The 16,216-nt window shown below is 40.8% G+C and overlaps 1 protein-coding gene across 3 annotated transcripts in view; it reads right to left on the bottom strand.

The window, feature by feature from the left end:
* The window catches only part of FBN1 (fibrillin 1), a 157,610-nt gene that overhangs the window by 7,940 nt on the left and 133,454 nt on the right, over positions 1 to 16,216 (bottom strand). For all 3 annotated transcript variants that reach the window (XM_056346772.1, XM_056346773.1, XM_056346771.1), the window contains 17 exons: positions 15,942 to 16,058; positions 15,401 to 15,529; positions 14,810 to 14,929; positions 14,249 to 14,374; positions 12,112 to 12,261; positions 9,645 to 9,710; positions 8,791 to 8,907; positions 8,306 to 8,425; positions 6,578 to 6,700; positions 6,022 to 6,153; positions 5,273 to 5,398; positions 4,511 to 4,717; positions 3,779 to 3,904; positions 3,442 to 3,564; positions 2,330 to 2,446; positions 1,413 to 1,541; positions 437 to 556 (listed from right to left, as the gene is read on the bottom strand). In XM_056346772.1, coding sequence (XP_056202747.1) covers positions 437 to 556; positions 1,413 to 1,541; positions 2,330 to 2,446; positions 3,442 to 3,564; positions 3,779 to 3,904; positions 4,511 to 4,717; positions 5,273 to 5,398; positions 6,022 to 6,153; positions 6,578 to 6,700; positions 8,306 to 8,425; positions 8,791 to 8,907; positions 9,645 to 9,710; positions 12,112 to 12,261; positions 14,249 to 14,374; positions 14,810 to 14,929; positions 15,401 to 15,529; positions 15,942 to 16,058 — 2,148 coding nt within the window. The remainder of the gene's footprint in view (positions 1 to 436; positions 557 to 1,412; positions 1,542 to 2,329; positions 2,447 to 3,441; positions 3,565 to 3,778; positions 3,905 to 4,510; positions 4,718 to 5,272; positions 5,399 to 6,021; positions 6,154 to 6,577; positions 6,701 to 8,305; positions 8,426 to 8,790; positions 8,908 to 9,644; positions 9,711 to 12,111; positions 12,262 to 14,248; positions 14,375 to 14,809; positions 14,930 to 15,400; positions 15,530 to 15,941; positions 16,059 to 16,216) is intronic.

Here is a 16,216-nt window from a genome sequence, read left to right on the forward strand (position 1 = left end):
TTATATGCTTTGGGCCAGAAATTTAATTTACAATTTAACAATCCAAACTTGTAGTCCTGAGTCTGCCAGGTTCAACCCACCATCAGTTCTCAGAGAGGACCTGTGTCTGAGCAGCGACTGTGGCACGGCTGAGTAATGCTTCCTTTGTTCAGACTACAAAATACGCGAGTAACACAAAGTTCCCTCAAAGTCAATACAACTTCTAGCACCCTCAGTGATAATTTTGTGCTTGAACACTTGTCAAACCAGGACACAGGCTACTGGGCGCTTCATATCTGCTCCACCTTTCACAGGAGCACACATTTGTAATGAAACTCCACTGAACTTACTGTAGTCGGAAGAAGAAAATACAGCAAACTGCACCATTGCCCCTCACTTCTTGCTGCTAACAAAGGTAACACACATTTTAATGTATGCATTTTAAAAAGTGACTTACCAACACATTGGTTCCATTGGTAATGCTGGAGATATCCTTGTGGGCAGCTACACCTGTATCCTCCAATTATATTTTGGCAGCCATGCTGACACCGGTGGTTTCCATCACATTCATCAACATCTAAAAAGGTGACATACACTCTTGAGTTTTGGAAGAGCAGCTCAAATTATGCTGTATTTGAAAAGTATGTTACAAATAGTCATATATATTAATATATCATATAGAGAGAAGCATATTTCAGGATCTCCCAAAAACCTGACCAGTGCTGGCAGACTACTTCATGCCTTTCAGGTTTGGATTTCTGGCTCCACAGCAAGTAACTTTGGACTGAAAACCACTGAAAGCTCAAATTCAGCCACAGTTTTCAGAGTTTTTGCATTCTGCCATGGAGCAGACAACAGAAAGCCATTTGTATATGGGACCCCCAAGGCTTTCCTAAGGCTCCCAGCTCTACAGCAGAAAGTCCCTTGCTTTTACCCAAGCATACAACCCAGGAATCCCAGAATACCTCTTTTCAAAGCAAACCAAACTGTATCCCAGAAGGCGGCTCTAGAGGCTCTAGGGACCCAGAGGAATGAAGTCTGAAGCCCTTGAACTCTCTCTTTAGCAGGTCACCTTGAAGATGCAAGACTTCCTGTCCTTGCTGAGTCCCTCAGAAATCCACACAGGATTCAACAGAAGTCTGCTGAACTTACAATGCTTAAATTAAAACATTCCAGGCTAATCTGACATCTTCTCAGAAAATGTCTGTCCAGCCCTTTAGCATCCCGCAATACATCTGTTTATTCAGGTCCATGGAGAGAAATACAGCCTTGTTGCTAAACTTCCATACTCTGCTCTCGTTTGATCTACACATGCTTACTCCATCGGTTTCAGTGCTTACTCCATAGGTCCCTCCCTGGATGACAGTATGGCTGACAGAAGATGAAGGAAAGCAAGAGAAGGCCGCGTTAAACGTACTGGGTGTTGTACCTACCTTCACAGCTAAGCCCAGTTTGATCCAGTGAGAATCCACGTTGACACTCACAAACAAAACTTCCTGGTGTATTCTGGCAAATGCCCTTTGCCCCACATAAATTGATTTCAGTGGCACACTCATTATTATCTGAAGGAAACCAAAGCCTGAGTGTTATTTTTTATTCCTTGTTGTGAAGATGATCATTTAGCAACGCTAACAATGAACAGTTTGTGACAAGAGGTAAAGAAACATCACTAACGTAGCTGTCTTACCGCCCTCTCCATTTTTCACTTTGCACGACAGGAGAGCTGACATCACCTCCTTTCTAATTCGAAAATACTAACAACAGCTACGGGAAGGGAAACTCCTTTTCTTCTCCAAGAATATGGAGTTTGATGTCCTAGTCTTCAAACACCCCCAAATTCACACCAATACCACAGGATTACCAGACTGCCACAAGCAATATCCAGCTTGCAGAGAAGAAAGAGTGTTTTGCATTAAGTGGTTTTCTTTAACATTTTCAGAGACATAATGTGTATGCATTATAGGACAACTGCAGAAATGTACGTTTCATGCTTATTGTTTCAAGAAGCCTTGACATAATCTCTAATGTGGGTCCTGCAATGAGCTACAAGAACAGAAATGTAACATTTTTTTGCTCACTGGGTAAGAAAGGGTAAGGCAAGAATTATAATCTGGTGCTTTTATAGTCTGGTTCTTGCAAGTGCAAAATTCGAAGACAGATTATGAAAACAAGGGAATGTAGGAGGGAGGACCTCTTTGCATCTTCTGTACTGGTACGACTGGGATCAGAACCTGGCCTATGCTTCCATTTGGTTTCTCAGGAACCTGATTTCACCTACTTGCTACTTTTCTTCTGCAATAAGCGTCAGTAACAAATCCCAAATCCACATCTATATTCCCACATCACTTACCAATGCAGGCTGTATGGTGCTGAGTGAATCCAGGAGGACATTTACAAGTGAAACCCCCAATAGTGTTGACGCAAAGGAACTGGCAGTTATGCTGCTTTGTTGCACATTCATCAAGATCTAAAAAAACCCAAGAAAAGGTCTTTCAGTTATGTTCCCTGTGTAGGATCTGACAGTTCAGCTGGACTTAGAAGTGATTGCAAATAAATAATGTATCAAATAAAACCTTTTGAATCTATGTCTCATTCTCCACGCTGGCTTCCTGCTCCTGTCACACAAAGCCCATGTGTAATGAATGGGCCTTTGGAGCTACACTTGTGTCCATGCTGATGCTGGATTACAGACACCACTCTCGTCTGTCTGCAAGGCACTGTTGCATAATAAATGCCTGTTCTTACCACAGCCAATAAACAGAGAGTCACCATCTTCATGAGAAGTAGTGGCAGACTGCAAAATGGTATTGCACTGAAGCAGGCTGTTACTCCAATGACAAAGTCCACTGCTATTTCCCATGCCAAGTTTGGAACTGCTGCTCTAACTTGTGCAGTTTCACCAAGATACATAAATAAATGAAATTATAATGAACACTTCAAAGTCTCTCCTGCACTGCTGTCCGATATTCAGTGTATGGTGTGCTTCCCTCCCTTCTCCGGGTGAAAATGACCTGACCTAACCACTTTTTCTTTAAGCGACCTGGCCTAACCACTCCTTTCACAACATTCAGCATGCTGCAGAGGTGGTAGGTTAAAACTCTGGTGATGCTGGACAATGCCCTGCCATGCTCATCTTTGCATCCATTAAGATAAATTTATCACTGAATTTATAAATCAACATGCTTACAAAAATAAGACTGATCATATATACTATCGGTTACAAAGTCTTTTAAGATTAGCTGCCATCAGCCTGCAGAAATTCCTGAGGATCTACTGTTCATCCAGATTATGAAAGAACTTACTGGAACACCAGCTCCATCCTGTGCAGGACACTTCTACTGTCTTTAGTGGAAATAATTGCATGAATCAAGGGGTCAGATTTATATCATTTACATGTCCTTGGATTGGTATTCGCCTGTGAAACACTGAGTTTCTGCAGTAAATTAGTTCCTTGATTTTTACCTTTGCAGCTTCTCCCATCCTCTTGCAGGATGTACCCTTTTGGACACGAACACTGGAAGCTCCCCTCTGTGTTCTTGCAGATGAAATTGCAAGGTTTTGGGGACTCATTACATTCATTCAGATCTAGAAGCAAAATCAGATACTTAGTGTTGATAACCAAGATTTGTGATAAATGTTTTTCAAAATGCTCAGGAGATATCAGAAGGAAATAAAAATCCCCAAAGCATTCTAATGAATGAAATTTTATTTTCTAATTTTTCAAAATCTTTGTATTTCCTTCTTCAAGTCATCTCTTAGTAACAAACTTTATATACATACACTGTACTGAGAAATATACCTATGCAAATAGTGCCGGTTATATCTGTAGTATAGCCAAGGTTGCAATGACAACGGTAAGATCCTCTCTCATTGATGCATTCCCCATTACGACAGACATCATGAATAACCTTGCACTCGTCAATATCTGCAATTAAATGAGAGTTAGTTCACAATGGAACAAGAACTGAATTTATACAGCTTCAATAGATTCTTGTGACCTGACAAAAATCCTACACCCTACATAGAACAAAAAAAAATTACATAAAATAATGAAATATTGCACAGATTAAGGAGAAGTAATAAGTGGAAAAATACGGAATGGTACATTAATCTAACTTTCAAATGCAACGAATGAGTCTTAAGTGGAAGTGAACAACTGGAGCTGACCATATATTAGCCTCCATAAATCAAACAACACTTTGCTTTCATGTACACAAATAGCTCTTAATCACTACCTACAACACACTCAAATGTTGAGAGTGCAAATTCCCATTCGAGCACATGTCAATCAACCAGCATGCAAAATAAGTATCTGCCAAGTTGGGATGGATGCCTCGTCATCCCGGGCCTTTGGCTATGCACCCTCCTCCCCGAGGTCTGTACTCTCTCAACATGAGAACTCTCCGAAAATTTTGACTGATATCCAAAACCATTTAGGACCTCACAGTGTTCAAGTATGCAAGAAGCGAGTTTATAATTTATCACTTAATTTGGCATTGTGTAAGAGAGCCTTTAATAGAAGAGTCAGTACCTGCTCCGTTAGACATGTATCCTCGGCCATGAGGGCAAAGTTTCTTGAAAGCCACAGTGCCTGGGAAGGGGCAGACCTCGCAGTTTTGCCCCCAGCCTCGGCCACCATCACAGCAGCATTCAGACTTGGTGACAGAGTTCCTGTTGCTTGATCCAATTTGACACATACTTTGTAAGACTTCAGTGAAGCAGTAGCCCTCCCTGTTGTCTGGAAAACAAATTATGCATCACAGAGAATCCTAATGGTGACGACCTCCAGAGGGTCAATGAGATATTATGAATTTAGTCAGAAATATAAAAGAAAGGGCATACTTCACCCTGGGACTGTGGAACTGTGAGTGAAAGACTACCAGCAGTAAGAAAAAGAGCACAACGTCTGAGGGAAACAAAGAAGACAGGAAATTTAGCAAAAGGTGGAAGACAAGTTACATTATGCTTATAAAAATATGTTTCTGTTTAAACCCAGAGAAAAAGGATTGGCTGAAAATCAGGACCAAAGATAAGGCAGAGCAATTCCTGGCTGACTGAAACCACCAAATAGTCAGCTTCCACAGCGAGTCAACCCAACCGGCCTGACTGAAGCAGGCACGGGGACAGCATGGGAAGAACGAACTTGCAGCAGGGCACCTACTTACAAAGGCCCCTTCCCGCAGGCATGTAAATTCAACAGCATGTTTATTCACTATATATTTCTAAGGTTAATTCCAATCACAATTTCTGCTATGAAAGCGACAGTTCATTGGGATGTTAGTGTGCAACTTACCGAGGCATTCGTTCTGGGTGTCACTGGCCGTGAATCCCTCGTTGCATTCACATCTGTAACTTCCCACTGTGTTTACACAACGCCCATTCTCGCAGATCCCAGGTTTGGTCTGACATTCATTCTCATCTGTGTTTTTGAAATGGTATGACAAAAAATCAAGTCCATTACTGGCTTAATGCACATTAGAGAAGTCTGTATGGAGTTCTTAAGCTGTGCATTCTGTCTGGTTAAACTTGCATAAGTTTTTCTTTTTTTTTTAAAACAAAACCTCAGTTTTTCAGTTTTCAGAGGAAAGATACCATATAAGCTCACAATATCATATATTTTGTTACTACATTTTTCTCTGCAATATATTCCTCACTGGTTTTCAAAATTTTTCATAACTACAGCTGCACTTCTGAATGCCATCCAAAGTTTAAAAATGATTCAGATCTGCTCTCATTCATGCTAACAGAGATGAACTAGCTCACAGCAATGGGCCCAATCTCTGCTTTTCTCAGTTAAGAGCAATTCAGCAGCAGCAGTACAAACTGATTGTAAAGACAACCACATCCAGATTTTCTACTTACTGCCCACATGTGTGCACACCTGAACAGCAAAGCACAGTGCGTATAGCACTGGTAGATCCGTTATACAGGTAGTTGTGTAATTCTTCCCCTGAGTTCCTCAACACTTTGTTAAATCCAAAATTTTCAGCTCTGCTGAGGAGCTGTGTGTTTCAAGAGCTTCAACGCTTCAGTGTCACTTACCTATACAGCCTTCCCCATCTGGTCTGCGCTGATAACCTGGTCCACAGATACACATATAGGTGCCAATTAGGTTTTTGCACTCCATCTGTTTTGAGTCACAGTCGTGAATTCCTTCTTCACACTCATTCTGATCTAAAACACAAGGTTTAGACTTCATTACACAGACAGACAATCCTGAAAATTCACAATAGTAAATTCTGACTTTGGAATTTCAATCGTAATCGAACTACACATGCTTTTATTGTGCTAAACTAACCGTAAGATATACTAGCCTAAAGCAAATTGATTTCTCCCAAATGCCCATTTTCAGGGCAAGACAAAACTGTATCATCTGATATGACCTCACTTTATGCAGATGTGTAAGTTTATGGGCAGGACAGGTCTAATACAACCAACTGCATAAGGCAAACCACAGAATTTCATCCCAAATTCTTTCTGACTCAGTTACTTCCTGGGATTAAAACTCTGGCCCAATAGCGCAGTGAGTCAGAGCCCTACCCTTGCAGGAACTTGAAATCATTATCTCACAACCATGAGAGTCTGGTAGGAGCTTTACCTCTGCACATGCGCCGGTCCTCTCGCAGAACATACCCTGCGGGGCACTTGCATTCGTAGGATCCAAAGGTGTTCACGCAGCGGAAAGCACAGAGCAGAGGGTTCTGAATGCATTCATTGACATCTGGATTTGGAGCGACAAAGACCACGGGGGAAGTGAAACATGCTTTTGTAAAACTCAGCCAACTTGAGTGCGCATGGTTTAGATACAGCAATACCACAGATCCCAGGCTACTGAGGGCTAAATCTTAATAGTTGTGGACCAATGGTTCTACTCATTATGGATTTCTGTATAAGAGCAGGCCGAGACATGCCAGGATGTTTGCACAGCTACCTGAAGTTTCAGTATCTTCACCAGCAAGCAGCCAATGAAAAAAATCCATGCTGCCAAAAGAGCGTCTCAGTTCACTGTATCCTAGGGTCAGTTTTTATGATTGGTCCTTTTTAAATTCCAGCTTCTTCATAAAATGAATTCCGTAAAACAATATCCTTACTAGAAACACTATTTTGAAGTGCATTTACATACACTCTGGGCTACTTGAGTAATTACTGCTGTATAACGATGTTTATGCACTCTGCTAACTCCTCCTCTGCAATTTGAGCTTTTCACCCAAATTCCACAGGGAAGTCAATGAAGCTCTAACTGTATATAAAACTAACGCAAGCTGATGCAAAAATAGAAGCATTCTTTTATATGGGCTTGCAAACAAATAGATTGTGGCAGATAATTTAAGAACAGCTGTGTCAGGTCAGAAGAGAGTGTCAAAATGTCCTAGGACATTCTCCTCTCTGTGGTTGAAACAGGAGGAGACGAGTATTAAAACCCCCATACCATGTATGCAGAGATCCTTCCCCTAACACAGCCTCTCAGTTTTAAGGACTTCCACAGCCAAAAGCCACAACCAAACTATCAAACTTAATTTCCACTGATAGGTTCCCACACAAATTTGTACAATCTGCTTCTGGGTCAGTTTATACTTGTGGCCTCACTAACATTCTGCAGCAAAGAGCTTCACAACTTAAGTAAGTACTATGCATATAAAAATGTTTGCTTGGGTCTGTCTAACATGTTTCTTCTACTTCTGGTACCTTTACCACTTGTGGCTTTATAAATTGAAATCACGTATGTCTTTAGTTTTCCACACTGAAAAATTCTAGTCCAATTAATTTTCTGCATGTCTCTTCAATAACTCTGATCTTCCTTACTCCTCCCTTCTTTGTGCATTTTCAAATTTTTATTTTTGAAATGAGACACCAAAGCATGAAAAATATTCAACCTAGGGTTACCATGGTAAATGTCTAGTACTGTATTTATATTTTCTGGTTTGTTCCCTAACAAACTCAAGCAGCCCGTTTTCTCTTTTCATCCTCCACAGTGACCTTCTTCACCCAAGGGTCCCCTAGTCGGTAAGCAAAACCCATACACACAATAAGCAGCATTTCTGGGAACTGTTCTGGACAGAGCGTACCCAAACATGCTCCTCTCTGGGCGGTTCCTTTGCAGATACTGCCTGAAAACCTGTTCACCCAACCTTCAGTTAGAAACAGTTACCACGGCTCCTTCATACAGGAAGAAGGAACCTATTTTTCCATTTCAGATAAAGATGCATTGTTCCAAATGTCTGTATTTCTCTTTTTCAGCTGCTTTACGCCCCTCGCTTGTTTCCAAAATCAGAAAACTGTTTCAGCACACAACTACAGTGACAGTCCTTAACACATGGAGTCTCACCTTCACAGGTCATCATCGGTCCAGGCTCAAATCCCTCAACGCAGGTGCATTCAAATCCTCCCACCACATTCCTGCAAGTTCCATTTCCACATGGGTTTCCAACAGCACATTCATCAGTATCTGCAAGCAGTTAAATTAAGGCAAGACTACGTGGTTACACTCAACTAAAAAGGTATAAAAACTACACTGCTGATGTACAACCAAAAAAATACAAAAATACAAAACCCAAGACCTCATTTAAATTACTGATTTAGAGTCATAGACTCCTAGCATAATTTGGGATAGCTATAAAGGTTTTCTGGGTCAAACAGCCACAGCAAGACCAACTTGGAGCCAATTGCTAAGGCTCTGCCCTGGCAGATTTTAAGCACCAGTGGGGATGGAGATTCCACGACATTAGAATAGTATAACCCCATTATTCCTTAATGCCATACTTAGCAATGCAGGGGTTTCTTTAAAATGGAAGATGAAACAGCTGTACTTACCTACACATTGAGCTCCTTGTAGGATGTAACCATACGGACATTCACAGCGGAAAGACCCATCTGTGTTGATACACTGCCCAAATTTACAGTTATCTGGATCTAGGCACTCATCCACATCTTAACCAGAAATACAAACAACACAGTAAGTGCAACTGATTTCATGTGGTTTTAGACTTCTTTCAAAGGACAGGTGTTGTTCTGGCAATAAATATTCCTAAAATCACAAAAAAATACTAAAATCTGAATTTTGATATATTAGGATGAGGGTACGGAATTTTTCTTGCAGGCCAGCTTTCAGGATGCAGAAAAGAAACTGATTCTACACGTCAGATAAAAAACCTCTCTGGGACCACAGGGAGAGTAGCAGATATGAAAAGCAGTAGTCATCCAGTGCTCCTTAAATGAAAACTTCTACCAATGAGGCTGAAGTGCTGTTTGTCTTGGGAGAGAACAGAACGTACTGAAGGGATCTGGGAAACTGTGGTTTGCACTTCTGGAGGATTAAAACCATTTACTGTAAACAGGCTACATATACTGTATAAGAAAAGACAAGCATGCTATGTGATCCATTCTCTAGATCCTACACAAGTTTCCTAGCAAGTCTACTCAGCATAAATTAAAAAGCCAAATACAATACTCTAAAAGAAGTTTATTTCTGATATATGAGATATTCAAGCTTTAATTTAAACTTGGTAGGAATAATTGGAAAAAAAAAATCTGTATATAAGTTTCCACAATTCGTGGCTTTTGGAAATAGTTGCAGAGGCGTTATTCTCTATTGAAAGGGAGAATGGCTTACGGGTAGAAGACAGCACACTGATGCAACAACGGCATCGTGCAGCGTGGGCACTTACCCAGTCTTGCATCACCAGGTCCAACAAGGATGCCAATTCCAAATGGACAAATCTGTCTAAACGCCTCTGTAAGAAAAAAAAAAAAAAAAAAGTAAAAAAATCAAACTATGTGTTAAATTCTATCTTGGTATTCAGCATTACTCATGAGCCACAAAAGTAACCGCTGATACCAATTCATCTTCCTCATGATCAGGTCTAGAAATATAGTATGTTAATGTATAAACTTATAATTTAATCTTACACTCATGTAAAAAATGTATGCTCTCTTGACATTTCATCTGATCTCCTGTATGCAAATATGTAAAATCCTGTGAATAATTAACATTATGTACTTTCCTTTAAGGAGCAAATAAATACAGTACTTCCATTTTAGAAGTATCAATACTAGTGACAGCATTCTTTTTTGTTGTTAATGAAACATTTCCTAAATTTTCTGAAGATGACACAATTTAATCTGTAGTCACCATGGCCCTTAAAGCATGCCCATCTCTAGTTACAGAATAAGTAATAATTTTATTATAGGTAAACTGAGAGTAAAATTTCTGGGCTCAGCTTAGAATGAAGTCACCACTCAGTTTCCAAATCCACAATGTTTTTGGTGTGACTTTTGAAGATGTAAATATGATGCAAGTCTTTTGAGAACAAGAAATTCTCTATTTTTCGTCACAGGAAGTATGTACTCCCTTATCTGTGCAATTCATCTGACATATTCTTGGCAATAGAATAAATAAGAAATCCTAGATTTCCATTCTGGTGGACCAAAATGCAATATGGATGAATATCATTATAAAGGACCTTCAGCTTCACAAACTCCTCTAACTTTGGGTCTGACACACACACACAAAAAATACAAGCCTTGCAACTGAAACTAAGCTTCCACCTCTCCCCTCTAAATTGTATCTTGAGCAGATGGATGGACACAGGACTGGAATTCTAACCATCTCAAGATTCTGCTGAGCATATTCTCTACTAACCGTGCTCAGAACATCACAGAACCCTTGACAAGATTTTACTTTTTCTTTTGCAAATTCAGTAGGCTGCAAAGAGGTTTAGAGTGCAGCAGTATAATACAGTCAGACATAACAAACGTTACCCTTTCTTTAGTTGAACTGCATTAGCTGATCTTTGCTGAGGTTGAACAAAATAGAACTAAATGTAGCTGCACGCCTGCACTGAAAGTAAGAAAGTGTCTTGACGTACTGCCAGGCTCTGAATGGGAAACTCAGCCCTACGCAGCTGGGCAGCACAAAACCCGCCTGTTGCTCAAGCCTTCAGAAGGAGACTCAGGTGGCACATGTGCTTGAGCTTACCAGCCTCCATTCAGATAGCATACGATGGAGACCATGCGTGAAATATTTTTTTTTTCCCCAAAAGAATCAATTCCACTATCTGTGATACGCTGAGACAGAAATTTCCCAGACTCAGATATGTTAAAGCTATTTCTTTTTTAGAAGATGAGAAAAATGGCCTTGATATAATCCTTTGCAAACAGTTTGGACTGTGAAAAATATATGTGCTGACACTTCAAGGAAATGCTGCGATGTATACCATGCTTTTCCAACTGACTTTGATTCAAACGCTCCAAGCAACGTAATGAAACAGGCACAGGCAATAAGCCTAGGAGGAGTATTGCAACTGGCACATCTGATTCTCTTTTCTTCCCTTGGCTTTTGTGAGGATTGTCTGCAAAACATCTACATGACTTATTAATGAAATGAACTGTATTAATATATTGCTGAAACCAGTAACGCTGTTAACCACATTTGTCAGCATGAATTAAAGTCTGTTCAGCAAGTTGTACCATGACGGTACAAAGGCCTGTTGACTTGCTCGATGCGCAGTTACTCAGTCTTACAACAGATACCAACAACGGAGAGTGTTCCTTTAGCAACAGTTCAGTGAGTGAGGCTTCAAGGCCTGTGTTTTGTCATTCCATGCTGGTTTTGCAAGTCATTCGTATTGATAAGACTGCAAAATTAGATAATTTTTTTTTAATAACAAAATGAAGTCACAAAATGTAACAGGGTTATTCAGATGTACATCTAGTTCCACTGTTGGTTTTTGTCTGTTTGCTTTTTTGTTTGGTTGTTTTTTAAATTAGATTTCATGTTTATGGTACCCCTTCCTACACTTATTTACAATCAGATGAATTCCATTTGTGTCTTGCAGGTATTTCCACTCAGAGCCTATCAAGGACGTACTTACTACTTTCTGCTTTCTGTATGTGACACCTCCAGAGCAAAATACTTGGCACCTAATCATGCTAACAAACCTAAAAGCAAACAAGGAATATGCTTGTGACTGGACTATGCAAGAAAAATGTTTTTTGAGACTGCAATGACAATTGTTAAGCAGAGGTTAAGCACCTCTGGAAAATAATTTTTCCTAATTTCTTCTTATAAGAATCCCAACCTTCTTTTAGTTCTGAGGTTATCATGACAGTAAGGTAACCTGGTCAGTAACGTACCATCTGCTTCCTCTGGGCAGAGTTCACAGGGATCTCCCCATCCCTGTCCCTTTAAGGCACAACAACACTCTTGTTTGGAGTGGTTTCGTGACTTCGGCACAGAACATTTTCCATCTTCGAATTTGGTAAAGCAGTAACTTACTCTCAGATCTGCATAGAGAAAAACTTGTTATGAGCAGTTGGGGTGACTTTGACACAGTTTTCACTTAAGAGTTGTTAATTGCAAAATTACAGGAGGCCCCCCTCAATAAAACACCCAACTTCCATTTGAGCGCATTAAGAAGGACCATTATTGTCTCTGGGGAAGATGTGAAGAGTGAGGGGAGCTCCTTACCCCAGTCCAGCAAAGCTATGGGATCGTGCCCTACTTCAGTCATGGAAAAGGAAGGCTTTTCCTCTTTTGTCCAGCAGAGATGGAAAAGCTGTACTGCCCTCTTAGACTCACTCCTCTTTGTAAAAAATGAATATTGGCTTGACTTGTTTGTATTCCGTTATTAGGACGAACCACTTGAGTCAAGAGATTTTAATCAACTTGTAATGATAATACCATGTAGTGTTAAAATGAGAGGCAATTTCCAATAGCACTGTCCTTCTTCCCTCTCCCCTGAGGTACACATAAAGAAAACTGTCGCAGTGACTTTTTACTCCCTTAAGCTGGATAACCAGGATGCTGGAGCAGAGCTGAGATCACAGACCACAAGCATCCAGCAGGCAGAGAGCTGGCAGCTCCCTGACTTGGCAGGCGGACAGCAACAGGGCAGTTGTGGAAGCAGCTGCTCATCCAGTTTTCCGGCTGCAGCATCAATGCTGGGCAACATCCAGATTTTACAAAATTCCTAGGTAATGGGAAGTTTTAAACAAAACTCTGTTTGGCCTGAGATACTTGGAAAAAAAAACCCCAGTCTTCTCCACGGGATGGGGAGAAGCCCACCTGAAGTTCATACACACAAGTGTGCACTTTCTTCTGCCATTATGTGTGAAACAGTGGTCTGTTTTCATAAAGGAGAAGATTAAGCTGCGTTCTTTTTTATAGTTTTCTTGGGGGAAGGGTTATGATTTTTTTCCTTACCTGAAGAGGACAACACCCTCAGACTGAAGAAACTTCATTTATATGAGCTACAAAAGCACAGCCACAACAGCCGTGCTGCCTTCTTGAAGTTCAGTAAAGTAACTGTGCCAAATTGCATGGTGGTTTGAAGACTTGGATGAACGTTTACTGCAGGTTGGATTCATTTTTACCAAAACCACAGTTTCATTTAGCCCACTGTGAAGAACTCACTATGGTGTCAACAAGCATCACCGTTCTGTGCCAAGCATAACTACAGAGGTCCTTATAAAGGTCTTACTCGTCAGTGGTTCCCACTGTGCACACTACGTATCGGACATTTAATGATGTATCTATTTAATAATTCCCAAAGTTTTTAAAATATCTCACTCTCTAATTTGCTGTACTTGTTCTTTATCCACAAAACAAACTAACCTGTGGCTTTTCATTAGTAGATCTTCGGCTTTTAGCATCTGATCTCTGTCTTAGTGCCCATGTTTAGGCTCTGAACAGTGTAAGTGGTAATTTAGAAGCCAAAAGACGCTTCAGACTTTTCTAAGTAGGTGGGTGCTTATTGTCCCCACAACACTGCAATTTTTTTCCATTGATCTTTTACCCACCCACACATTTGTGGAGAAGAATAGCATATAACAAGTGTTATGGTGAATTTGATAAGTGCTAAGAACAACTTTATTGCTGGAAATGCTGCCATTAGCACTGCACTGCAGTAGTTGCCTGCCTGCATTCGTGCTCCATCTCCGTGTCAGACATATCAGAGTCTATACAGAGTCCAGGTACCCTCAACATTTCTTCCAGGGGTGCAAGAAAGGGCTACAGGACAACATAATTTCCTCGCTTAACCTGGTGCATTTAACATTATCTTTGCCCCTTTTATTGCAATGCTTCCTTTAATGACAAACAGATGTTAGGGCAAGACAGAACCTGGCCCCAGCTACAGAACTATCACGTTTTCCTTGTGAAAAACACTGTTTGAGTCCAGAGCCTCCTTGTTATATTAGAAACAGGCAGGAATAAGGTTTTTATAAGACAGTAAACAAATTCCGAAATGCCAGAAAACAGGAATGAACTTACCTTGGCATCGCCTCCCTGTGGAAGACAACACAAACCCTTCTGGACACAGACATTTGAAACTGCCTGGAGTGTTGCTGCATGTGCCCAGGGCACAAATTTCTGGCTGTTCCACACACTCATCAATGTCTGTAAGAAAAGCAATTAAAGAGGTGAGAAATAAAAATGTTTGCACTGGCAGCTGTACTACATAAAATGTAACCTTACATCATCACTGATATCTAACAGATTTGAAAAACAAAAAGGAAGAGACAGAAAGAGGAACAAGAAATCCAGGTGCAAAATCTAGGGTTAGTTTTTAAATCCTCATGCAGTAGGCAAACCCCAGCAAAGTACCATCAACCAAACAGCCTGGGATTAGATTTTTCTTGGGATCAGATCAGGTAGTTCTGGTTCAAACAAAACTTGGTGAGACTTCTGGGAAGTGACTTACCAGTGGCTACAGTTCAGAACTGTACACTGCCACAAAAGACTAAACATTACTCACCATTTAGATGCAGAGGAAAGTGGTAACAACTGTGAGTAGCTAGGACAGAGGCAGAAGGAGGGTTGTTCTGTACACACCTTCACATTTGTCATTCTGCAGGACATATCCAGGAGGACAGATACATCTGAACGACCCATCCAAGTTCTGACATGTGCCTGGTGAGCATTTTCCAGGATCCAGTGCACACTCATTGACATCTAAAAGAAAAGAAAGACAATTTACTTGAGATAATTGCTGTTATCTCAATAAATCTGTGGCTGAGCCTGCTTTAATTTTGATTCCATCAAACTGACAGTGGAACTTCCCAGGAGCAAGAAAAGAGCCCTCTTCTCATCCTATTGGCATTGTTTTCTTCTGCTAGGTACAATGATGACAGTGTGACATTTCTCTCTGATCTCTTATACTGTTTACTAAGAGCAGGAATCCTCAAACTACAGCCCACGGGCTGGACAGGGCCCCCCAGGGTCCTCAATCCAGCCCCTGGTATTTACAGAACCCCCAACCCCCCCGCCGGGGGTTTGGGGGGGGAAACCGAGCAGCCGCAGATGACTGCCTGCCACTTCATCTGCGCGCCGGCCCCCTGGTTAAAAAGTTTGAGGACCCCTGACTAAAAGTATCTCCTCAAGGTTTGCTGCATGTTTCGTTCTGCCCTAAAAGAAAGCACTCACCAATACAAGTCCTTCCATCCAGAGCCACCTCATAGCCATCATTGCAAAGACACTGGAAGGACCCAATCGTGTTCACACACTGACCATTCCTGCAGAGCATTCCGTTTCCACTTGCACACTCGTCCACATCTAAGAAAAATAACATTGTAAGAGATAAAAGGAACACCTGCAACAAGTGAAATTGGGAAGGTGAGACTTCTGTTTCCACTACATTGGTACAATAACTGATAGTACATAAATATCCTCTGCTTCAAAAGCAAGTGAGGGGAAAATACCACTATTGATCTATGCTGTAAAATTGTCAAAGCAAGAGTAAAAAAATCAGAGTGGCACATATCACATGCAAACATTTAAGGGGCTATAGAAAAGTATGGAGTGCATAATCAAAGAAGCCTCTTCAGACTAAGAAATTGTTTTTTGTCTTTAATCATGCAGACCATGAAAGGTGTGACCCTAACTCAATGGAGAAGATGGTACTAACTGTACATTCATTAGAAGTAGAAAGTCTTAGAAACACGTAACTGGTCTCAGCACTCCTTACCTATGCAGTCATTGTTGTGTGAGAGGATGAACCCCAAATTGCAGCGGCAGTTGAAAGAGCCAATGGTGTTTCTGCAGGTTCCGTTGCCGCAGGCATCTCTCTCACACTCGTTAATATCTACAAAGCAGAAATAAAATAAGCAGCAAGAGTTTTAATCACTGATGGGGAAAGGAAAGTCTTCAGCTATCCTGCAGGCAAAAGAAATAATCCACTGCCAACAGACTGAACAGAAGAATTGTTTGTCCCCAAAAGACGATTTTACGTAGGTTTATACA

Source organism: Falco biarmicus, chromosome 7 (genome assembly GCF_023638135.1).
Source record: "Falco biarmicus isolate bFalBia1 chromosome 7, bFalBia1.pri, whole genome shotgun sequence".
In the NCBI taxonomy this organism is placed as follows: Eukaryota; Metazoa; Chordata; class Aves; order Falconiformes; family Falconidae; genus Falco; species Falco biarmicus.